The 25,163-nt window shown below is 46.6% G+C and overlaps 1 protein-coding gene across 6 annotated transcripts in view; it reads left to right on the top strand.

Annotated features, from left to right (window-relative positions):
- Window positions 1-25,163, top strand: part of SUMF2 (sulfatase modifying factor 2) — a 292,583-nt gene that overhangs the window by 57,340 nt on the left and 210,080 nt on the right. For all 6 annotated transcript variants that reach the window (XM_078679384.1, XM_078679386.1, XM_078679388.1 and 3 more), the window contains exons 5-6: window positions 14,502-14,652; window positions 15,553-15,608. In XM_078679384.1, the coding sequence (XP_078535510.1) occupies window positions 14,502-14,652; window positions 15,553-15,608 (207 nt within the window). The remainder of the gene's footprint in view (window positions 1-14,501; window positions 14,653-15,552; window positions 15,609-25,163) is intronic.

The raw sequence follows: 25,163 nt of genomic DNA, 5'->3' as shown, positions 1-25,163 counted from the left end.
GCTTTCACCCACTTTTTTTCGGTTTATCACTATATTTGTTTTGTCACGAGATTAAGTGTGGTATGATTGGTCTCGCAACTGTATTTTACTGCTGTATGAGAATCAGGCAATTTTTTGAATTAAGCACTAACCCCAGATATTTTGGCTACCCCAATTAATGATGTAACAAGGGGAGTTATGTTTGCTAAAGAATAGCAACGAACGAAATATTTTAAAGAAGGGTGAATTTTCACATGTGCTTCCATAGTCTAGGTCTTTGTGTTTTTGCTGCATACTGAGTGGAGGGCGACCTATTGACTAGCTTTTCCCTCTAAAGCTCCTCTTTTTCTTGGACCCTCCTGTCTCAAACAAGGCCTTAGTAATATTTCCAACTGGATGACCCAAAACCATCTAAAACTTAACGGTGAGATAACAGAGGTCCTCATCCTGGGTAAGCAGAAACACCTCTGGAGTCCTTCTCAGTGGCCTACTCAGATGGGTAACCTCCCTAAACCAACCAACCACGTTCGAAATCTGGGCGTCATTATTGACTACACGTTGTCCATGCACCAACAAACCGTCAAAGTGACAGCACTATGCTTTACCATTCTAAAATGGCTCAGGAAAATCCTATGGATGCTGCCTGTCTCTACCCAAAAAAACGTTGTCCACGCCCTTATCACATCTAGACTCGATTACGGTAATATTCTTTACCTGGGGTCAAATAAGGCCGTGGTCCGTAGAATTCAGTTAATCCAGAATTCGGCGGCCAGACTTCTCTGCAGAATTCCCAAGGCCTCCCACGTTTCTGGATACTTACGTAACCTGCACTGGCTCAGGGTGGAGAACCGTATCAAGTTCAAAGCCCTGAGCTATATGTTTAAAATCAAGGCAGGCACCGCCCCCCAATACCTTCAAGCACTTGTCCGTCCCTATGTTCCCTCCCGCCACCTTCGCTCTGAAACCATGGGCACATTTGTTGTGCCCAAGGTCAAACTCTCCATAATGGGTGGGAGATCATTTTCCTATCTAGGCCACTCCTGGAACACTCTAACTATCAATATTCACAAAGAAACTAATTATATCCACTTTCGCAGGAATCTTAAGACCTGGCTTTTTGACCAATAATCTCATCTAAATGACCCTCCATTTCTGATTTCTGCCCGTCCTGGCGCCGGGAAACCCTTTTTGGGTAGCTGAGCGCCTTATACACCCAATAAATAAATAAAATAAACAACACTCACTCCATCAAAAACTGAAGTGCTTCTTGTGACATCCCCAGTTTTTCACCCTCTAGTACAAAAATGGCTAACTTTAATGTCTTCTCTCAACATTTTTCCAATTGCAATAAAATTATTGAGATTTACTTTAGACACCTAACTAATCGTCAGACACAAACCAGCAAGTTGGTCTCACTCTACGTGTTTTGACTTACTGTGTTGAAAACAAAAATAAAAAATAATACATGTTGTATCAGATTTCCCTCCCTCAGTCTTGAGTGTTCATGGCATTTAGTATCAATTCAGTCCTCCTTCCTGAAGGCGATATTGCATTTAATTTCTTTCTCGATGGCGAAAAAACGCAACTCCATTACTACTGCATTACATATAAGGTGGTTTTTAGGGTCCCACAACTTCTGTGACATCTACATTGCAGATTTGTTGGAAATTCATATTCTGCATTTTAATATTCTAATTTAACCAGTCTGAAATGTATGCCAAGGCCTTTTTCCAGCTGCTCTTCATTGCTGTAACTTGATTCATCCAGAGATTTAATTTTTGTCAGCTTGCAAATTACCAAGCAACTGTTTATGCAGAAGGCATTCCATATAATTGCTTTCTTCAATGAAATAGGAGGCTAATCTCTGACCCTTTGGTCTTTTTTATTTTCAGGGTACTTTTTAATGTGTACCATTGTTTTGTTCCAACTTTGAATATTATATCTAAGAATTCGTTTTTGATATCTAAAAGATCTGTCAGGCTGGTTCAATATTTTTTTTCGTATCTGTCAAATTTTCTTTAAAATTTTTTTTAACCTATACTTTTATGATCCACATTTAGAGTGGCAACAGATTGATAAAGACAGTATAATGCATGAATTATTACTACATGTGCATACACATCAACTTAATATCACATTGCAAATCAGTCCGTTGCGACACCATCATATCTGTTAGTTCTATATGCACTTAAACATTTCAAAATGTATAAACTAGTAATCCAGTTGAAATCGTGATTTAGTGAGTTAAGCACTTGCTGCTTACAATTGTGTGTATGTGTTTGTGCGTCTGTGTGCATGCATACACATGTGTGCATATAAGAGAGTCATATGAGTGAGTAAGGAGACACCTCCAGTTCAAGGGTTTGAATCGATGTAGGGCCACCTTCTCCCTTGATCTTTTGGAGGTTCACAAAATACCCAGCAGTCAGCAGATTCTTTTCTGAGGACATTGATAATCAAGTTTGACCATTTTATACTGCACTAAACTCCATGTGTGGTGTCATTTTAGACCTGGTTGTTTTCAGAACTTGGGTATGATTATTTTTATTTATTTAAAGCATTTTGACTAGAGCACCCTATACATATGGTGCAAAAAATATCCATACGGTGGTTGTATTAACCAGGAAAAGTTGGCACAGGTTATAATGAACTGCCAGCACATATGCATGAGGCTTCAGTGCGAGAAGCGGGCCTAAATATTTTGTCAGCGATCATGTTCATTCTCTAATATGTTTTCTTCCAATATGTTCTATGTTCTAGTAGCGCTTTCACGCTCATACCTCTTTACTGGCTGTTATATTATATGCAAGTGCTCCACTGTCCTAGAGCTACGATTAGGAAACATAAATACTTCTAACGATTAATAACAGTAAAAGGCATTCATAGTACCTGTTAGACCTGGCATCTTTGGCGTGGTTTCCCCTATCTTTTTGCCTCTACCTCCTGTATTTTTGATGCTGTGCTGGATTTCGTTTTTGCTGGTTCAGATGCTTTGGACACTCTGCCACTGCTGATCAGTGCCAGAGTGTAAGTGCTCCCTATGTAAATTGTTATTCTGATGGGATATACATGTTTGGCATATTTGTATCACCATGAAGTCCCTAGTAAAGTGCCCTGGGGCTGGTGATGACAAATGCTACTAGTGGGCCTGCAGCACTGATTGTGCCACCCACAGGAGTAGCCCTAAAATGATGGCTCAGGCCTGACACTGCAGTGCCTGTGTGCAGTTTAGAACTGTCATGTCCTCCTGGTCAGTGTCCCCACTGACCAGGCCTAATCCTTCCCTTTTTGTGCGCATCAGTCACCCCTATGGAAGGCCCAAGGTACCCCCCTGGGCAGGGTGCAGTGTATGTAAAAGGTAGAGCATGTACTAGTACAGGTGACATGCTCTGGTAGTGAATGGCAGCCATTTTGGTTTTTCACTATTGTAAGGCTATCTTGCTCCATAGCTTAACATGGGGGATGCTGGCTGCAGTGGTTAACAGCATTTCTTCCCATAGGAGCAAGATAGGACATAAGTATCTAGTATCCCTGAACTCAGAATTTAATAACACATCTTTTAGGAAAGGTTGTTTTTAAATCCTGTGTTTGAGAACAACACTTTTAGAAAGTTGCTGTTCTCTTGTCTGACCCTTCTGTGTGCCTTGGTCTGCTTGTGTATTGACTGTCTGGTTTGAGAGTGGCTGGGGATTCCCCAGGAGGCTGGCTGAGTCAGCCCTAGGCTGAATGACTGCATTTGCAACTGGAGTGGTGGGAGGAGGTAGCACCTGGGCCTGAATAGGGCTGTGCCTGCCTTCCACAATGCTGGCTCCACCTCCTGCTGGGCGGCTGACGACCCTGCCCCTCACTCTGAAAGGAAAGAAGAAGCCAGCAAAACAAAGTACTCAGGAAACACCCAGAACTGGTTCAGACCGGGCTCAGGGCCCACTTGCACAAAGAGAACAAAGACTTTTAGGGGTATAAGTACAGGACCCCGTACAACAGAAAATTAGATCATCCTGGAATCAAGAAGGAACCTCTGCCAAGGAGAAAGCTGAAACTGAAGAAGGAAGACTGTCCTGCTGTTGCTCTGCTGGACTGACCTGTTGCTTTGCTGCCAAGGAGAGGGGAAGGACTTTGCTGCTGATCTGTGTCCCCTGTCTTGAAGGAATCTCCAACGGCCTGAGTAGAGCTGGCTCCCTGTTCTGAAGTCCCAGGAACAAAAGGACTTCACCCCCAGCTTCCCTGAACTCTGCTGATAGAGTTCTGTCCTTCCTAGAATGCTTGATCCAGTTGTGGGGCCTCTGGAAGTTGTACATGTGCTGGGAAGCTGGAAACTAAGCTTGAGAGACTTTTGAAATTGAAAAGTGTCGCATCGCTCGCTTGCGGAGCGCATCCCCGACAGTGCGAGAAGTTTCCCGCCGCTACGAAGGCCGAGATCGTCGCAGCGCCTGACGCCGCTGCCAGAGCCGTCGCATCCTTCGTTTGCGGGACGCACCAGACCGGTGCGGGAAAATCGAACATCGCTGCGAGTGTCGTCGCAAAGCCTGTCGTCGCTGGGTGAGATCGCCTTACCGCTTGCTTGCGGACCGCATTACGTCGCTGCGAGCATCGTCGCAGAACCATCGCATCGAGGAGCTGCAAGAGAGAAGATCACTGCTAGACAGCGCATCGTCGCCCCGGAGATCGTCGCAGCCCCTACGAGATCGTCGCATCGTGCCTTTGCAAGAACAAACTTCCTACGCACCGGAATCCATACAAGTGGCCTTCCTCCCCATACAGACCGGATTCGTCACAACACGCCCGCTGCTGCAGCGGGGCTGTCACAAACGCCTCCCCAGGGTCTCAGGAGCAACGCATCGCTTGTTTTCCACTGCACCAGCTTCTGCTTTTGGAACTTTGTTGCAACTAAAAGGTACTGTGAGTAAACGTGACGCAACTGTGAACCTTTCACGCATCTGTAGTGAATTCTATCGCAACCCTTAAGAACTCTTTTGAAACCATATTCTTGAACTGTGTATGTTGGATTTTTGTCGTTTTGGTCTTGTGTAGTTTAGATTAAAATACCTTTATTTTTCTAAACTGTTGTGGAGTCAGTTTGTGGTGTTTTCACTGTGTTACTGTGAGTGTTGGTACAAATACTTTACACATTGCCTCTGGTTAGCCTAGACTGCTCGTGCCAAGCTACCTAGAGGGTGAGCAGGGGTTATCTCAGAGGGTTTCCTCCTTACCCTGACTAGAAGCAAGGGTCCCTATTTGGACAGTGGTACCTACCTCTGCCAACTAGAGACCCCCAGTTCTAACATTGGTGGTCAGGCGGTGGGATTTGAACTTGTATTTGTACTTGACCCACAGTAATTGGTGTACATCACTAGTGAGTGCAGACCACTACGCCACCGCATACTACTGGTTTTTGATTTTTTCTATTTTTGAGTAACTCTTCTGATACATCATGTCTTTGAATGGGAAGGCACCCAGTAAAGAAGCAGAATTAGAGTTTTGCATTGGAGATTTGTATTCATACAAAGTTGAGCAACTTAGGAAATTCTGCCTTGTGTTTGAGTGCCCCATGAAGAGCGCCTACAGAAAGGAGGAGCTGCAGAAAATCTTGAAGGCCCATTGGGAGGCACAAGAGGGAAATGAGGATGTGAATGGAGAAAACAGTTTTCAAGTCACAGATCTGCCAGCGGGCAAAGTAGGTGCAGGAGCTGGCAGCAACCATTCCAGCAGGGGCCTCTCCCCAGAAGAGTTACTAGAAAATCAGAGAGTAAGAGAGTATGAGTTGGAAGTCATGAAAATGAAGCAATTGGAAGTAGAAAAGGCAGCGAAGGAGAGCAAAAATGCCCGTGCCTTAGAAGAGAAGAAATTGCTTTTGACTCATGAGTTGAGCATGAGAGAACTGGATCTTAAAGTCAAGGAGGTGGATGCCAGTTCTAATGGTGGCAGCGCGCAGCCAGTGCATGGGGGTAAAGTATATATTCCCAAAGACCTGGTACAGAATTACCATAGGAGTGAGGATATTTATGCCTGGTTCACTTCGTATGAAATTGCATTGAAGATGAATGGTGTGCCTGATCAGCATTGGGGGGCGGGCCTGTGGAAAAATTTTGAGGCTTCTGGGAGGAGTGCTCTAGAGCCCTCAGAATTAGCAGGTGCCATGACCTACCCCAATATGAAGGAGGCCTTATGTCTCAGGTATGGCCTTACTCCAGAGCAGTATAGACTGCAGTTTAGAAACTCCAAGAAGAGAGAGTCTGAGACTTGGATGGAGTGTGTGAATTTGTACTCGCGTGCACTGGAAGGTTGGATGAAGGGCAGTAAAGTAACTGATTTTAAGGGGTTGTTGCATTTAATCAGTTGGGAGCACTTGAGTAGTCTTTGTGTTCCAGAGCTGCGCCAGCATCTTTTAGACAGCAAGCTGACAGACCCCATTGAGCTTGCTAAGGAGGCGGACCGCTGGACCAGTAACAGGGTCCACAGAGGAGTTGTGGGTACCACAGCCAAAGGTGGGCATGGTCCCCAGCAAAAGAGTGGGGGGGGACAAGGGTAACCAAAAGGAGTTCTCACAAGGGCCCCAAAATAGTTCCCAGGGAAAGGAATCCCAACCCCCCAAACCTAGCCAACCATGGCCCCCTAAGGGCAGGCGGGACAATAGAGACAGAAGGGATAACCAAGGTACCCCTACCTGCTATCACTGCAATGAGGTGGGCCACTTTGCTCCAAGCTGTCCCAAGAAGAAGCCCGCACCCACTGGTGCTCCCGCCCCAACGTTAGCTAGTGTAGCTTTGGGAGGGGATTTGGTTTTTAGTGACTGGGGGAGCTAGCAGTTATAACCCTTGTCTCTCTAGGAGACCAAGAGATGGTCCAGGAAACCTTACTGCCCTCTAACACTAAGAAATATGGGCAGAAGGTGACCATCAATGGGAGGGAGATTGAGGCTCTGAGAGACACAGGAGCCAGCGCGACATCCGTGAGGTGTCAGTGGGTGTCTGAAGAGCAAATCATCCCTGATGTACTCCGCCCTGTAGTGGCAGCTGACAGCTCAGTGCGACTCTGCAAGCTGGCGCGTGTTCCCTTTGCATGGGGGGGGGGAGTCTCTGGTCTTTTGGAAGTAGTTGTCAGTGATGCCTTGCCTGTAGACTGTCTGTTAGGTAACGACCTGGAGAGTTCTCCATGGAAGGATGAAGAACACAGAACTCATTTGGCGATGTTGGGTTTGCCTGCGTGGATCTGTGTGACCACGCGTGCTATGGCAGCCAGTAAGGGTAACTCAGCAGAACTGGAGCCTGAAACAGTGGCCCAGAGACCTGCCAGGAGAGGAAGAGGCAAGGGGCGCGGGAAACCCTCTCCAGCAGTTCCCACGGTCCAGGAAGGAGCAGAACCCGAGGGGGATGCCCTGGAACCTACAGGGGAACCGGTGGCCGAACTGGGAGACCTACCTGAGCTGACCCATTGGCAGCAAGAAGGTGGTCCCTCCAGGGAGGAATTCTGCCAGGCGCAGAAAGAATGCCCTTCCCTCATTGGTCTGCGGCAACAGGCTGTAGATCAGGCAGCAGGTGGAGCAGCCAGAGATCACTTTATCTACTGGGAAGATGACCTACTATATAGCGAGCCTAAGTTTGCTGAGCCCGGTGCAGCCCGTGTGCTGGTGGTACCCGATCGCTTCAGGAACTTCCTAATGGGTCTGGCTCATGACGTGCCTCTTGCAGGACATCTGGGGCAAGACAAGACCCTGAACCGGCTTGTCACCCACTTCCACTGGCCCCAGATGAGGAAGCACGTTGGTTCCTTTTGCAGATCTTGCCAAACCTGTCAAGCCAGTGGCAAGACTGGAATGAAGTTTAAGGCACCCCTTCAACCCTTCCCAGTAGTGAGCACCCCTTTCGAGCGGGTGGGCATAGACATAGTAGGGCCCCTGGACCCCAAGACAGCCTTAGGCAACAGGTTCATCCTGGTCTTGGTGGACCATGCCACCCGGTACCCGGAAGCAGTCCCTCTCAGGACAATCACAGCACCCGTGGTGGGCTGTGCATTGATGGGGATCTTTTCCCGTGTGGGGTTCCCCAGAGAGGGGGTCTCCGACCGGGGTACCAACTTCATCTCTAAGTACATGAAGTGTCTGTGGGAGGAGTGTGGGGTAACTTATAAGTTCACCACTCCTTACCACACTCAAGGAAATGGGTTGGTTGAAAGGTTCAACCGGACCCTAAAAGGTATGATTATGGGCCTAGCGGAGCCCATGAGTCGGAAGTGGGACGTTTTGTTACCATGCCTGTTGTTTGCCTACAGGGAGGTGCCTCAGAAGTCCTTAGGGTTCCGTCCCTTTGAACTCCTGTATGGCCACCCTGTTAGAGGACTTCTCTCTCTGGTGAAGGAGGGTTGGGAAAAGTCCCGTGGGAAAACCCCCCAGGATGTGTTCAGCTATGTGCTGGCCATCCGCAACCAGACACAGTGCTTCAGGAAGCTTGCTCAGGCGAACCTGGAAGCAAGCCAGGAAGAAATGAAAAGATGGTACGACCAGAACACCACTCTGGTCGAATTTCAACCTGGGCAGAAAGTGTGGTTGATGGCGCCAGTGGAGCCTTGTGCGCTCCAAGACAAGTGGACTGGGCCATATGAGGTGGTGGAAAGGAAGAGTGAGGTAACCTACCTGGTTAAACTGAGGACTCCCAGGCAGCCCCTGAGAGTCTTGCATGTAAACCGCCTCAAACCCCACTTTGAGAGGTCTGAAGTGACTATGCTCATGGCTACAGATGCAGGAATGGAAGAGGATAGTGATCCTCTCCCTGACCTCCTGGCAGTTAAGGGGCAAGATGGGTCAGTGGATGGTGTGGTCTTCTCGCCCACCCTGACTCCAGAGCAGCAGAGGGACTGTCGCCAAGTGTTGGGTCAGTTCTCCTCCCTGTTCTCCCTGACCCCAGGTGTCACCAACTGGTGCGTCCATGATGTGGACACTGGAGACAGTCTGCCTGTGAAACGCAAATTTTACAGGGTAGCTAACAAGGTCAGGGCCAGCATCAAGGAAGAGGTTTCCAAGATGTTGGCGCTAGGGGTGATTGAGCCCTCCAGCAGCCCCTGGGCTAGCCCAGTGGTCTTGGTGCCCAAGAAAGCTGCTACACCCGGTGGCCCTCCAGAACTCCGGTTTTGCGTGGAATACCGTGGGCTCAATGCAGTCACGAAGACTGACGCACACCCCATCCCCAGAGCTGATGAGCTCGTGGATCGGTTGGGAGCTGCCAAGTACCTCAGTACATTTGATTTGACTTCTGGGTACTGGCACATTGCCTTAACTGATGTGGCCAAAGAGAGGTCAGCATTTTCAACGCCAGAGGGGCACTTCCAGTTCCGAGTCAGCCCCTTTGGGTTGAAGAATGCCCCTGCCACGTTCCAGAGACTGGTTAACCAGGTACTGTCCGGGCTGGAGGAATTCAGCGCCGCATACCTGGATGACATTGCTGTGTTCAGCTCCACGTGGGAGGAACACCTGCAACACCTCTGCGAAGTGTTGAAGGCTCTGCAAAGAGCAGGCCTCACTATCAAGGCCAGCAAGTGCCAGACAGGGCAGGGATCTGTGGTGTATTTGGGACACCAGGTGGGGAGCGGCCAGGTGGCGCCCCTACAGGCAAAGATTGATACCATTCTGGCTTGGGAGCCCCCCAAGACCCAGACAGAGGTGAGAGCCTTTTTAGGACTCACCGGGTATTACAGACGGTTTGTCAAGGGATATGGCACCATTGTCGCCCCCTTGACAGTACTCACTTCCAAGAAGTTGCCCAAAAGAGTTGACTGGACTGACGCCTGCCAAACTGCTTTTGATGCCCTGAAAACTGCAATGTGCACAGCACTGGTGCTCAAGGCACCTGACTTTTCCAGTGAGTTCATAGTACAGACAGACGCTTCAGAGCATGGTGTGGGAGCAGTACTCTCACAAGTCACTGAGGAGAATGGACCCCAAGCCGGTAGCTTTCATTAGTAGGAGGCTACTCCCCAGGGAACAGAGGTGGAGTGCGATTGAGAGAGAAGCCTTTGCTGTGGTCTGGGCTCTGAAAAAGTTGAGGCCCTACCTGTTTGGGACTCACTTCTGTGTTCAGACCGACCACAGGCCTCTCAGATGGTTAATGCAAATGAGGGGTGAGAACCCAAAACTGTTGAGGTGGTCCATCTCCTTATAGGGAATGGACTTCACGGTCGAACACCGCCCTGGCACAGAACACACCAATGCTGATGGTCTGTCCAGGTTTTTCCGCCTTAGTGAAGAGAACTCCCAAGAGGGTGGGCAGTTCTCCCCACTTTCAGCTGGAGGGGACACGTGTTAGACCTGGCATCTTTGGCGTGGTTTCCCCTATCTTTTTGCCTCTACCTCCTGTATTTTTGATGCTGTGCTGGATTTCGTTTTTGCTGGTTTAGATGCTTTGGACACTCTGCCACTGCTGATCAGTGCCAGAGTGTAAGTGCTCCCTATGTAAATTGTTATTCTGATTGGATATACATGTTTGGCATATTTATATCACTATGAAGTCCCTAGTAAAGTGCACTGGGTGTGCCAGGGCTGGTGATGACAAATGCTACTAGTGGGCCTACAGCACTGATTGTGCCACCCACAGGAGTTGCCCTAAAATGATGTCTCAGGCCTGACACTGCAGTGCCTGTGTGCAGTTTAGAACTGCCATGTCCTCCTGGTCAGTGTCCCCACTGACCAGGCCTAACCCTTCCCTTTTTGCGCGCATCAGTCACCCCTATGGAAGGCCCAAGGTACCCCCCCTGGGCAGGGTGCAGTGTATGTAAAAGGTGACATGCTCTGGTAGTGAATGGCAGCCATTTTCGTTTTTCACTATTGTAAGGCTATCTTGCTCCATAGCTTAACATGGGGGATGCTGGCTACAGTGGTTAACAGCATTTCTTCCCATAGGAACAAGATAGGACATAAGTATCTAGTATCCCTGAACTCAGAATTTAATAACACATCTTTTTGGAAAGGTTGTTTTTAAATCCTGTGTTTGAGAACAGCACTTTTAGAAAGTTGCTGTTCTCTTGTCTGACCCTTCTGTGTGCCTTGGTCTGCTTGTGTATTGACTGTCTGGTTTGAGAGTGACAGGGGCTGGGGATTCCCCAGGAGGCTGGCTGAGTCAGCCCTAGGCTGAATGACTGCATTTGCAACTGGAGTGGTGGGAGGAGTTACCACCTGGGCCTGAATAGGGCTGTGCCTGCCTTCCACAATGCTGGCTCCACCTCCTGCTGGGCGGCTATCGACCCTGCCCCTCACTCTGAAAGGAAATGTAAATGTAAATGTAAATGTAAATGCAAATGAAAGGAAAGAAGAAGCCAGCAAAACAAAGTACTCAGGAAACACCCAGAACTGGTTCAGACCGGGCTCAGGGCCCACTTGCACAAAGAGAACGAAGACTTTTAGGGGTATAAGTACAGGACCCCTGACAACAGAAAATGAGATCATCCTGGAATCAAGAAGGACCCTCTGCCAAGGAGAAAGCTGAAACTGAAGAAGGAAGACTGTCCTGCTGTTGCTCTGCTGGACTGACCTGTTGCTTTGCTGCCAAGGAGAGGGGAAGGACTTTGCTGCTGAGCTGTGTCCCCTGTCTTGAAGGAATCTCCAAGGGCATGAGTAGAGCTGGCTCCCTGTTCTGAAGTCCCAGGAGCAAAAGGACTTCACCCCCAGCTTCCCTGAACTCTGCTGAGAGAGTTCTGTCCTTCCTAGAGTGCTTGATCCAGTTGTGGGGCCTCTGGAAGTTGTACCGGTGCTGGGAAGCTGGAAACTAAGCTTGAGAGACTTTTGAAATTGTAAAGTGTCGCATCGCTCGCTTGCGGAGCGCATCCCCGACAGTGCGAGAAGTTTCCCGCTGCTACGAAGGCCGAGATCGTCGCAGCGCCTGACGCCGCTGCCAGAGCCGTTGCATCCTTCGTTTGCGGAACGCACCAGAACGGTGCTGGAAAATCGAACATCGCTGCGAGTGTCGCCGCAGAGCCTGTCGTCGCTGGGTGAGATCGCCGCACCGCTTGCTTGCGGACCGCATCACGTCGCTGCGAGCATCGTCGCAGAACCATCGCATCGAGGAGCTGCGTGAGAGAGGATCACCGCTGGACAGCGCATCGTCGCCCCGGAGATCGTCGCAGCCCCTACGAGATCGTCGCATCGTGCCTTTGCGAGAACAAACTTCCTACGGAACCTACGCACCGGAATCCATACAAGTGGCCTTCCTCCCCATACAGACCGGATTCGTCGCAACACGCCCGCTGCTGCAGCGGGGCTGTCGCAAACGCCTCCCCAGGGTCTCAGGAGCAACGCATCGCTTGTTTTCCACCGCACCAGCTTCTGCTTTTGGAACTTTGTTGCAACTAAAAGGTACTGTGAGTAAACGTGACCCAACTGTGAACTTTTCACGCATCTGTAGAGAATTCTATCGCAACCCTTAAGAACTCTTTGAAACCATATTCTTGAACTGTGTATGTTGAATTTTTGTCGTTTTGGTCTTGTGTAGTTTAGATTAAAATACATTTATTTTTCTAAACTGTTGTGGAGTCAGTTTGTGGTGTTTTCACTGTGTTACTGTGAGTGTTGGTACAAATACTTTACACATTGCCTCTTGTTAGCCTAGACTGCTCGTGCCAAGCTACCTAGAGGGTGAGCAGGGGTTATCTCAGAAGGTTTCCTCCTTACCCTGACTAGAAGCAAGGGTCCCTATTTGGACAGTGGTACCTACCTCTGCCAACTAGAGACCCCCAGTTCTAACAGTACCTATTCCCCATGTCAGCAGGGCAGCATAATCAATTGTGGAGGTGTTAAGAGATGAAAAGTCGTGAATCAGGTCTCTTTGTCGGAAAGATATCTAGTATTTCGACGAAACAGTGAGCATAGGTTTGTTTGTGAATGTAGATGTTGATGGACTAAGCAAGTTGAGAAGATGCGAGGCCGTTGATTGTTTGGAATACAAGAGTGTGTAGCTGATGAGGAGCTGTAATAGCACCAGGAGCCAGTGTGCATGCTGTAAAAGGATGCAGGGAAGTCTCTAAAGAGTTTAAATAGAGTTCATGGTGCGAATTTCCTTTAGTAGTAGGAAGAAGTATTTTAGAAGACCTTAGTGGAACCGGCTACATTAGTCAAGTCAAATTTTCTTAATGTAGAGAAACTTGGGAGCATGTTGGTTGAAAATTAATTGAGTAGGGATCCTGCTGATGCTGAGAAAGAGAAATGTGCATCAATGGTAGTGGACGTTATGAAGGCAGAGGGGGACATGCTGCAATTGAAGTTCCCATCAAGGCTGTGAATGGAAGGCAAGATAATATAAGAAATCACAAATCGTTAAGCTGACTTAAATCTTTGAATGTGTCTCTTGGTGTAAGGATAGAAACACACTTTTGCTCTTTTGTTTTAGTTATAATGGAAAAATTTAATATGCTCCAAGGTAAGTAACTGGTTCATATAGAAGTACAAATTAACTACAAAATAAAGCTATACACTCCCTCTAAGAAGTAAGATGATATAAATCTATAATAAGGAAGAATGTAATTTCAACTAAATGGGTGCAGGTGCCCCTTCAACTAGATGGGAATGATGTGGGTGCAGTTGATTTCTGTTCATAAGAGTTTTAATTTCAATAGGAGCCCCCACTCACTTCAATACAGGAAAAAGATGTTTTAATTTTGGGCAATTAAAAAAAAAAACATGGTTCCTAAATGTTATGTTCACCATGATGTCTCACTGTGACGTTAAATGAGATGGGTGTTTATGATCACACTTTTCCTGTACTTGGCATATCCACACAGGGCTTCAACTGCCTTCATACACTTAGGTCTTGACTGCACCAAGGACACCTATTTGTCATCATGGGTGCTCAAATCATGAATAGATTTCAGCATGGCCACATTAAGTCTCCAAATATCAACAGTGGAGAGCACATCTCGTCTGGTCCTAAAAGTTGTATTGGCTGGCAGTCATGAAAAACAAGCTGTAGAAAAATTTTAAAAATGAATTTGTATGGGTTTTTTTAAAACAAATTTTCAATTAAAGGTTTTTATTGAAATGTGTTTTCTTTGGAATCCGTGACATGAAATCAGCATTACCATGTGTATTATCCTACTTCACTTTTTTAATATTTTGTTGAGAAAAGTGGTTGGATAACACTTAGTTGCTGCTTGGTATTTGTTTTTAGTTCAGCAGGCGGATGTGGGCGGGAGCTAGTGAATATTAACTGTTTTAGAAGCTCTTACTGCACCATGGAGTAGGCTACCTTGAGTCTACCTGTCAGACCTGGAGATAATTAAAGAATTTGCTGTGACAATCTGAAGTGTAGTGTGTGCCCTTACTTTCTGCGCATGAGCCTATGGCATTCCTAAATTCTTTTTTTATATGTCTCACTTTTAATTTAATAGCACTCTATATCGCCCGGGGTGTCCTCCTGTTAACTATTGTTTTACAATAATGATAACAATATCCAATGGTAATATCTCTTTGCTTTCTCGATACATTGTATTAATCCAACCCATTGGAAGTGTGTTTACAAGACCGCTGTTGTTGTCCTCCCCTTTAGCCCACAGGCCCTGGATCCAGCATTAAAGAGAGGTTAGAATATCCCGTACTCCAGGTAAGCTGGAACGACGCACGGGCATACTGCGAATGGAAAGGGAAGAGGCTGCCCAGCGAAGAAGAGTGGGAATTTGCAGCTAGAGGAGGTCTCAATGGTATGTTCGATTTTCACTTTTGACACTCTATTCCAGATGTGTCTTATGTAACTAGTTTGTGATTTAAGTGATCATTAGTAAAATTACTGTGCTTTTCAAGTATGATGGTTATTAGAGGAATTACCCCGGAAATTATATAGATTGATGATTAGAACAACTGCTATGTGTTGAAATGTTTTTCTTTATAATGCATTTTTATAAAATACAACTCAACCGGAGCGTGTCCGTGTACAACATGGAGATCCACACAGATAAATATTACGTAGGTCTACAGTTCACTGTAATGGATAACAGTCTATTTACAACATTATCTAAGAACAAGGAGTAAATGACATGCTAAGAAAAGGTTAAGAGCAGCATGGTGTCATGATGAATGCTATAAAGAGGATGATAATCATAGAGTCAGAGAGCTGTGGTCACAAAATTAACAAGTAATTAGAGGTAAAGGGTGAAAGGGAAAATTGTTCTTGAGGAAGAAAAGATGCAAATAGTTGAGTGATGGGAAAGAGAGAAGATTTATAGTGGCAAGTGAACGAGGGAAGTATGTATTCACAAGGGCAAGGGAAGCAAAGAATGTAAGAGTGAAATCGGACACAAAGTGGAAAGCTAGCATAGAAGAGATAGATGGAAGAAGGATAGAGCCAGTAAATGGAGATTTATATTTATATAATCCTTCATACTTCTGGCAAGGCACTGAATTGCATTTGTGAAGGTTCATGATCTATCTGCTGTTATATACATCTTAAATTCTGCTGCTTTGACCTGCCAATATGTAATTAAGGGTGAGGTATTTAACGCACCTGGTAGTTACAGGCTGTTTTTAATACCACCCAACTCAGAATTCAGATCCCTGCACAGGCATCATAACTTGCCAATTTTAATCCCCTTCTCTCTTTACAGGTAAAATCTATCCCTGGGGAAACAAGTTTCAAGCGAACCGCACAAATCTGTGGCAGGTAATGCTCTTTCCCAATCACACCAGTCTTCCATATAAAGAGTGGGTATCTCTTATTTGAATTGAAATATGTTGATGTATTTCTCTGTGTGAGGATGCCTTTCATAAGAATTTCCCAAGAAGGTGTCAAAGCGATATCCTTCAATGGAGAGTAGTAAAGCATTATTGTGAAGAACTTTAGCAGTATTGTGTACGTTGTAAAACTACATTGCTTCTAGCATCCTGGATCACGCACGCACAGGATGTACTGAAAGGGTCAGCAAAAAGAGAGCAAGCATTGGCAAAGCCAATAGGTCTCGCCTATGCAAAAGCTATTGGCTTTCCCAATATGTTTTAGCAATGTTTTACACTAGAGTAGCTGCTGTTCAGTATGGCTAAAGGTTAGTGGGGTAAAGAAGAGTGGCGAGCAGTGGCGTAAAGTGGAGTAGAGTGGCGTGGAGTGGAGTACAGAATTGTTGAGTGGCATGAATAGGAGTGGAATGGAGTGTCATGGAGTAGTGTACAGTGTTGTGGAGGGAGTAGAGTGTCTTAGAGTGGAAGGGTATAGCGTTAAGTGTCGTAGAGTGGAGTACAGTGTCAGAGTTGAGTAGAGTGTCATAGAGTGAAGCGGTGTAGAGCAGAGTGGAGTTCGTAGAGGGTGTTGCATAGAGTGGAATAGAGTCTTGTAGAGTAGAGTAGAGTAGTGTAGAGCAGAGTATACTATCATAAAGTGGAGTGGCATAGAGTGGAGTGCAGTAGTGTGTTATAGAATTGAGTGACATATAGGGAGTTGCGTAGAGCATCGTTGAGTGCAGTAGTGTCGTAAAATGGCATCGAGTGGAGAAGAGTTCTCTGGAGTGGCATATAGTGGAGTAGTGTCTGTGGAGCAGAGTTTAATGGAGTAGTTCACCATAAAGTGGTGTATCGTGGCGTGTAGTATAGTGGGAAAGTGTGGCCTAGAATGAAGAGGCGTAAAGTATAGTGGTACAAAGTAGGTCAGAGTAGAGTGCAGTGGCGTAGTGTCAATTGGTTTTGAGTAAAGTGTGTTGAATGCATTGGCGTAGAGTGCAGTGGCATAGAACAGAGCGGTGCAGAGTAGATTGCAGTAGGGCAGAGTGCAATGGCGTGGAGTGATGCTGAGTGGCGTGGAGTGGTTCAGGGTAGAGTGGAGTAGTGCAGGGTAGAGTGCAGTGGCATAGAATGCAGTCATGCAAAGGAAAATGCAGGGTCATGGAGTGGTACAGAGTAGATTTGTGAAGAGAGCAGTGATGTACATCACAGTGGTGCAGAGTAGAATAGAGTGGCATGGAGTGCAGTGACGTAGAGTGCAGTGGTATAGAGTAGAATGTTGTGGAGTATTATGGCAATAAGTGCAGCGGTGAAAAGTAACTGTAGTAGGTGCAGTGGTGTAGAGTGCATTGGTTTTGAGTAAAGTGGTGTAGAGTGTATTGGCTCTATAGAGCAGTGGTTTAGAGTACAGTGACACTGTGTAGAGTACAGTGGCGTAGAGTGGCATGAGTGCCATGGTGTGAGTACATTGGCGTAGACTTTGATTGTTTTAGTAGAGTGAAGTGGTGTAGAGTAGACTGGTGCAGAGTAGGATGCACTGGTGCAGGGTAGGTTGGAGTGGAGCCGTATAGAGTAGCGGATTAGAGTGGAGTGGTGTAGAGTGCAGTGGTGCATAGTAGAGTGGGGTAGTGTGCACTGGCTTAGAGTAGAGAGGCGTAGAGTAGAGAGGCGTAGAGTAGAGAGGCGTAGAGTAGAGAGGCGTAGAGTAGAGAGGCGTAGAGTAGAGAGGCGTAGAGTAGAGAGGCGTAGAGTAGAGAGGCATAGAGTAGAGAGGCGTAGGTTGCTGTGGCGTCGGTTGCCGTGGCGTAGAGTGCTGTAAGTTAGAGTAGCATAGAGTGCTTTGGCATAGAGTGGTGTAGAGTCCAGTGTGAAGAGTAAAGGGGTGCTGAGTAGAGTGGCACAGAATTCAGTGCAGAGAGTAAAGTGCTGCAGAGTAGTGTCATAGTGTGCAGTGATTTAGGGTACAGTGGTGTAGAGTGAATAGGTGTAGATTGCAGTGGTGCAGAGTAAGGTGACAGAGTGCAGTGGTGTAAAGTGCAGTGGCATAGAGTATAGTAGCATACAGTGCAGTGGTGTAGAATAGTTTGGAATAGAGTGCAGCGGTGTAGAATAAAGTGGCGTAAAGTGGAGTGGCATAGAGTGGAGTGGTGCCGAGTAAAATAGAGTGGTGTAGACTGCAGTGGCATAGAGTAGATTGTTTTAGAGTAGTGTAGTGTTGTAGAGTGCAGTGGTGCAGGGTAGAATAGAGTGGATTGACATAGAGTACAGTGACGTAGAGTGGACCGATGCAGAGTAGAGTGCTGTAGAATTCAGTGGCGGAGAGAGCAGTGTTGCACAGTAGAATGATTTAGAGTGCATTGGCATAGAGTGCAGTGTTACAGACTAGAGTGGAGTAATGCAGCGTAGAGTGGTGTAGAATGCATTTGCATACAGTGGAGTTATGCAATGGTGTAGAGTGCAGTAGAGTGGTGTAGAGTGCAGTGGAGTAAAGTCTAGTGCAGTCATGCAGAGTAAAGTGTCAGTGTAGGTTTGTAGATTGCAGTGTTGTAGAGTGGTGCAGAGAGCAGTGACATAGAGTACGGTTCAGAGTAGAACAGAGAAGTGTTGCGTGCAAAGGTTTAGTGACATAGTGTGCAGTGCAGGAGAGTGAAGTGTAATAAATTATAGAGAAAATGTTGTAGAGTGGCATAAAGTGCAGTGGTGCAAACTAGTTGGCGTAGGAATGTTTTGTGATAACAAATGGTTATTGTTTGCTATTGTACTTTTTTCGCTTAAATTAAGGAATTTGTAAACAAAAAATATATATTAAATGAATGTGCAATTTGGAATTGTATAATAGCTGTGTTTAGGTGAGAAATTACAACAATCATATGGAATTTAGATGCTTGTAAAGGAAATGGACTGTTTGGTGATTAGAATAAATACGGATGGAAACATGGTGGAATGGACGTGCCAATATGCAATGAGAAAAATTGCCACTCTGGTGTTACATGGGTCATCAAAGTGGAGAAAGGACTGGCAATAAATTAACACACCGCAGTCTGTTAGACCATCAGCCAAAACGGGTAGGTCACTTCATTTTTAGTTACTCAGTTGCTATTGTGAACATTTTGAAGTTCGCACATGAAAAATAAATAAAGAGAAATTCGAACAATACCTCTCTGATACTGGTATTCTATTCTGTGCTGCTGCATTTGGTGTTTTTGAAAGTGAACGCAGTGAAGGAGTGTGTGTATCTGCGACTAAATAACTTCTATACATTGCAGTTTTATACAGAAGAAATTGCAATTAGGAAATTTACAAGTGCTTTAATATTTATTTAATATTTTATAATTTCAGTCCCAAACAAATGCTTTGAGTATTTAAAATGCTTACAAATAAAGAAGCGAAAGAATGGGGAAATAACAGGTAGCCTCCCTGTGTTCAGTTCAGTTCATAGATCTTTATTCGAATTCCAAGAATTCATAAAAGCACATACACAATTTACATAACTATTATGAAATCCGTTTAAAATTATTAAATCATAAAACAGCAGACAAATTTGCAGCTCGATATTCAGAGAAAACTCAGGCATTGTCCATCATTTTGCGTGCTCGGACAGCAGTTCTCAGGAAAGTGCTAGTGCGACAAATTATTTCTTCATTGTGCAAAGAAAGCAGCAGTTGGTATGATTCCCCCAAAGTAATCTGTCTATGTTTTAAAAAAAAAAAGAGTTAAAAACCATTTTACATATTTTAGGTAGTATTTACAAGCAAAGAAAAGGTGCAAGTCCGTTTGCGCACTCACCCCGTCACAGGGACATCTTATATCATCAGAGGCGGGCCAATAGCCCAAAGGGAAATTTAACAAAAATCTTATAGATTGTTAGACGAAACAAAAGGTTTCTTTCCCAGGTTATCATTGTCAGGGTTAGATATAATAACAGAGGATGTCTGTATGATTCCCTGTCCATGTAGGCGAGGACTGTGGTTTTCTTAGATTCTTCCCTGACTCTGTCTTTGTAATAAAGTGCATAAAGTCTTCAGGTCGTTTTTGTGTACTGAGTTGACTTTGTTTGGGTCAATAAAAATGCTACCTTTGTCAATACTACACAAGCTTCTATAGACCCCCGAGAGCCAAGGAATCTCCATTCTTTTATCGCATTTAAGAGAGTCGGTTATAATTTCTTGGGTCAGTGTAGCTGATTTGTTCCTCCAGACTGAATGCCAAAATAACGTGGGTCGTGCGCTAATAAAATCGGATATAAAATGTAGGCTTAATTCCTTATGGCAGGTATATTGGGGGTGTAAATCGGAGCTCCCAGCAGCTTTCTACAGAACCGATTTTCTTCCCGCTGTATACACCGGTTCTTCGCCAAACCCCATACCTCTGCCCCATATGTGGCTACGGGGACACATTGTAATTTAAAAATCCTTAAAATTGCCTCAATGGCGCCTGTTTTCTTAGGTCGGGGGATACTTAGAATAGAATTGATGGCCTTTGAGAATTTGCTCGTGGAGTGGGCCAAGTGCCCAGTCCATGAGCCATTCTCAGCAAAGACCATCCCCAAGTATGGAAAATTATGGGTAGAAGTAAGACTGTCTTCCCCTACCAATATAGAGTTAAGCTGACGTTTCCCTGGCCCACATGACATGATGAATGACTTTTTAAAATTCACCCGTAAATCCAGTCCATCCATGTATTCAGTGAAACTTTGGACTAGGATACGCAGGGAATTTGGAGTGCGGCTCATTAGGACCGCGTCGTCAGCGTAAAGTAATACAGGCAGCAATTTGCCATTGATTATAGGGACATCTGGGGTTCACTGTTCCAGCTGGTTACTCAGTCCATTGATATAAATAATAAAGAGCAGGGGTGCTAGAACGCACCTCTGTCTTACTCCCCTGCCTACCTTAATTGGACTTGATAATTCCCCTCCCATTCCTATCCTTACTTGCGCTTTAAGGTCAGTGTGCAGGAATGCAAAAAAGTCGACCAATACGTGGTCCAAGCCATAACTCGATAAAATAGACCAAAGTTTGGACCTGTTAACTAAATCAAAAGCGGATGACAGGTCCATAAACGCTAAATAAATGGGGGCAGAATGAGCAATCCTATATTTATTAATAACCAGATTAAGATTTAAAAATTGTTTGACTGTACCAACCTTGCTTCTGAAACCCAGTTGGCACGGGGATAAGATGCCACTTTCCTCTGTCCAGTCTAAAATCCTATTATAAATGACACGGCCCAGGATCTTTATGGTGTTGTCAAGTAAAGAGATCGGTCTGTAGTTGACTGGTTCAGATCTATCACCCTTTTTGTATATTGGGACGATTACACTCGTCACCCATGTATCGGGCATGGGTGCTTGGGGTAGACTATTAAAAACATTCACAAGGACTGGGGCCCATAGTTCCGGTTTCCACTTTATAATGTCTATAGGCAGCCCATCAGGTCCTGGAGACTTTTTTCCAAGGCTCTGTGTAATCGCCTCTTCTACCTCTACCAGTGTTATCTGTAAGTTACCGGGCTGGCCCTGCACGTGGAAGTCAGGACTGTGTAAAGGCGAGGCATAGATCTTGGAAAAATGGTTTTCCCATGAGCTGCAAGTGATAGTGCAACTGACAGGTGTTAGCTGCTGGCCCATATTACGCAGGTCTCGTACTGCGGGCCAAAATAAATTACCAGTTTTCCCCCCTGCTGAATCTGCGAGGGCTTCCCATCGCTCACTCAGAAGGGTACCCTTCCGCTCATTTATTGCAGTTTTGTACGCTTTCCTAGCTGCAATAACGTCTACCCTACATCTTGGTTTGGCTGTTAGGGCCTTACGCAAATTCCTTTTGGCCGCAGTACAGTTATGATCTAACCATCTTGGGTCTTTTGGACCCTGAGAATGTGCTACTGATAGAAGGGATCTAATCACAGAACATAATTTAGTGAAATCTTATATTATGTTGGAACAAGGTACTGTCGTCAATAGGCATGAGATAATTAGGGACTAAGTTATTTCCCCACAGTCTACCCCTTCCACTTTAGTCTTAATTTATCTGTTGATGGGGTTATATCCCTCGCCCTTGAGCAGTAGCATACACAGTACGAGTGGCCAGCCTTTAGACCGCTGTCAGCGGATTGTGATCCCCAAAATCCGTTGCGAGAACCTCTTTAGCCGATAGGCGGTCCGCCAGGCAGGGGGAAACAAAAATAAAATCAATAGTTGAAGCGCTTTCCCTGCCTCTATATGTCGGCACCAGCTGATTTGTAAAGGATGGGCCTAGGTCCATTATATTGCTGATGATATGTTCACTGAGAAAAGAACTTAGTTCAGATCCCCTCCGCGCAGCTGGGTCCACCTGTCATGTGCCTATGTCTTGGGTATCTGTGAGCAGCTTAGCATTAACCCCTTCGCTGCGGCGTGTTTTCCCCTTGCGCGCAGCGCCCCCTTGCTGGTGACGAGCTGAGCTCGTCATGAGGCAAAGCAGAGCTGCCCTAATGACGAGCTGAGCTCGTCACGGCCGCACCCGTTTTTAGAACGTTCAGCACAACGGGGAAATTAGCCCCGCGTGCGAACGTTCCAACGGCCGTGACGAGCTCAGCTCGTCATGAGTGGAGCTCACCTGTACTCCATGACGAGCTGAGCTCGTCACCAGCATGGATGAGGTTAAAATCCCCTCCCAGGCAAATCCCCATACCTTCATCTGAGCCCTGGGTTTTCTCTAATATTGAAATAAATTTAAAAAGCGCGATAAAATTCTTATTTGGAACAGAATAAAAATCATTGTTGTAAAAATGTATTAAGTAGAAAGGGACTCGTCGCTTATATTCTATTGCTTGTATGTTGGGGGTATATTGTGTTTATTATCCTAAAACTCCCACCAGCTGCTATGCTAATCCCGATGAATAAGCCCCCTACTGCGAATAAGCCCCCTACTGCGCGGCCAAAGTTTGGCTTAAGTGCCGCTACACTGAGGCAGTGAAAGCCTTCTATATACAGGTCATGGGTGGCCCATGTCTCTTGGAACATTATTATATCCTATGAGGATATTATATGCAACCACTCTGTATCGGCGAGTCTTGGCTCAAGGCCAGCGACGTTCCAGCTCAAAATTCTAAGATCAGAGTCGTTATTGCTTCTGTTGTTATTCTCGGGAGCCTTAGCCATAGTCCCACCACTAGTTTTTACATGGCAGGTACTGACCTCTGTCTGCCCCTGTTATCACAAAAAATTGTTGGCTGTGTGCTGTGAGTTTCCGGGCAGTCCTGTTCCTTACTAATGGCAGTTAGGTGGGTAGATGGTGGGTCCCTTAGTATGTTTCCATTTCCCAACCTATCTGACAGTCAGTCTTGTGCGTCTAGATTGGAAAACGCGAGATCAAACCGATTGAATGTTGGCACGTTATACTCGTACCTCCCCAAGAGCGCTAGGTGGTGGTTGGCGTCTATGCATGGGTAGAGGAGGGGATGTCCAATAGAAAAAACCTAATGGTAGAATGTTTATCCCTTCCCTGCCCATGTGCCCTGGTCCCTGCTTTCTCTAAGATGCTCTGTACTACCTCTGGTGATCCAAAATTCAGTATTATGCAATCGCCCCTGCTTGATTTAATCGACCTACCTATCCAGGAGATCCTTCTGGCCATTTTAAAATCCTGGAACAAGCAACTGCCCAGCCCTGTCTTAGTATCCAGTAAGTGCAGTGCCCTGTTTCTTAAGGAACTCCAATGTTCCACTGTGTCGGGTGCTAAAGTTGGTACATTGGAGAGAACAATGATATAGGGTGTGCATTCGGTGGGCAAATTAAGATTATCCTTACTATAAACAGTTTGTGCAGTAGATGGCATGTCCTTATTCAAGCCCCTATTGTCCCCCTCACTTGATACTCCCCTCCTTTGATTAGGGTCACGTGGTATTGGATTTTCCCCATTAATATATGGTGTGGGGACCTGTGTGCCCGTTCTGGTAGTATCATCATGTTCGAGGCATGTGGGCTGCTAAATTCATATCTTAGCATTAGATCGCCGCCTAGTGTTGGGTCCGGATGATCGCACATTGTTGTCCTGGAAGAGTCTTCGAAGTATCCTGAGATAGGTGGCTCCTCCCCTGGACTACAGTGCGCATGGGCATCGGCTCCATCCCCAGATTGTTTTTTTCCGCCATTGGGTTCGGATGCGGTCTCGACGTCTCTCTGTCGGAACCGAGAAAAACTAACTTTTTACGGCCAAAAGGCCTTGTATTCTTTGCGTCGGTATTGTTTGCGCACGGTCTTGAGTTCTTCCGTCTCTTGGAGTCTGAATCAACGGAGTGCTTGCACTCTTCGGACATCGAGGCCTTCTCATCGCGACACGACGCAACTTTCCAGCATGGAGCGGAGTCCGTTTAAGTACTGTCCGCTCTGTGGGTCCAAATACCCACATATCGACGTGCACCCGGTCTGTAACACATGCCTTTCACCAGACCATAACGAAGACAACTGCAGGGCCTGCGCAAAGTTCAGGTCAAAGAAGACACTCAAGCTTCGGCGCGCGGTGCGCCTTGAGGCCAGACAAGCGGCCCCGGCTTCAGAAAACATCTTCGGCGACCGAGAAGAGGAGGACCAGAGCCATCATCTTCAAATCTCCCCGCCCGAGACGGAGGTCGAGGCAGATCCGGAAGACGACGACGGAGTCGTGGATCAAGGCCTTGAATACGTCGACGAGGTAGGGGACGTCGAAGAAATTTATGGGGCCGCGGAAGATAGCTCAGGGGACGAGCTATGCCCCGAAGGTTACGAAGATCAAGATCGGGTCACGGGATCGCCTGTCGGCCTTACCCAAGACCCCGTACCGCAAGCCTCGGCCCCGCCTTCAGGCCCAGCCACGGACATACTTGCTGCGCAGCCCGTATCGAAACCGAAACTGAAACCTTCGGTATCGACTACACCTAAAATGGCCGACCCGAAAACGAAACCGAAACTTATCGATTCGAACGACCCTAAGATGGCGGCCGTACCACCAAAAACGACGACACCCGCTGCTTCATCGACTCAGTCGACCTCCGGTCCACAAAAGTCGAAGAAATCTGTCGATTCCACAGGGTCGAAATCGGCGCCAGAGGAGGGATCCTCTAAGAAGGGTAATCGGCACGGGTCAACGGCTGCGACGCCGTCAAAGCCCGCCAAAGCCAGCGACACGGCTCCGGTTCCGACTGGGACTCCGTTAGTCGGACGCGTGGTGGTGATGGAGCCGACAAAATCACACGGATCGAAGGCTGGCACATCTGCGCATCGGTCCAAGGACTCTGGGTCGGCGGCTGCGGCATCGTCGTCCAAGACTCAGAAGGGCCAACAGGACGTCGGATCCGAGGGCAAGGTCAAGACCTCCTCGTCGGCGCCAAGGGCCGCTGTAAGTGACGCGTCCCTCGTCGCCGCTTCACTACAGAGAATCAGGGAGAAGGCCTCTGCTACGCCGGCTCCGATGCCATCGCCACAGAAGCCGATGGATATTCCGGTGAAGCCTGCGGGTAAACTTCTCTTCCTTCTGCCGCCAAAAGAGAC

Source organism: Lissotriton helveticus, chromosome 3_1 (assembly GCF_964261635.1).
Source record: "Lissotriton helveticus chromosome 3_1, aLisHel1.1, whole genome shotgun sequence".
NCBI lineage: Eukaryota > Metazoa > Chordata > Amphibia > Caudata > Salamandridae > Lissotriton > Lissotriton helveticus.
This window is presented reverse-complemented; position numbering and strand designations above follow the sequence as displayed.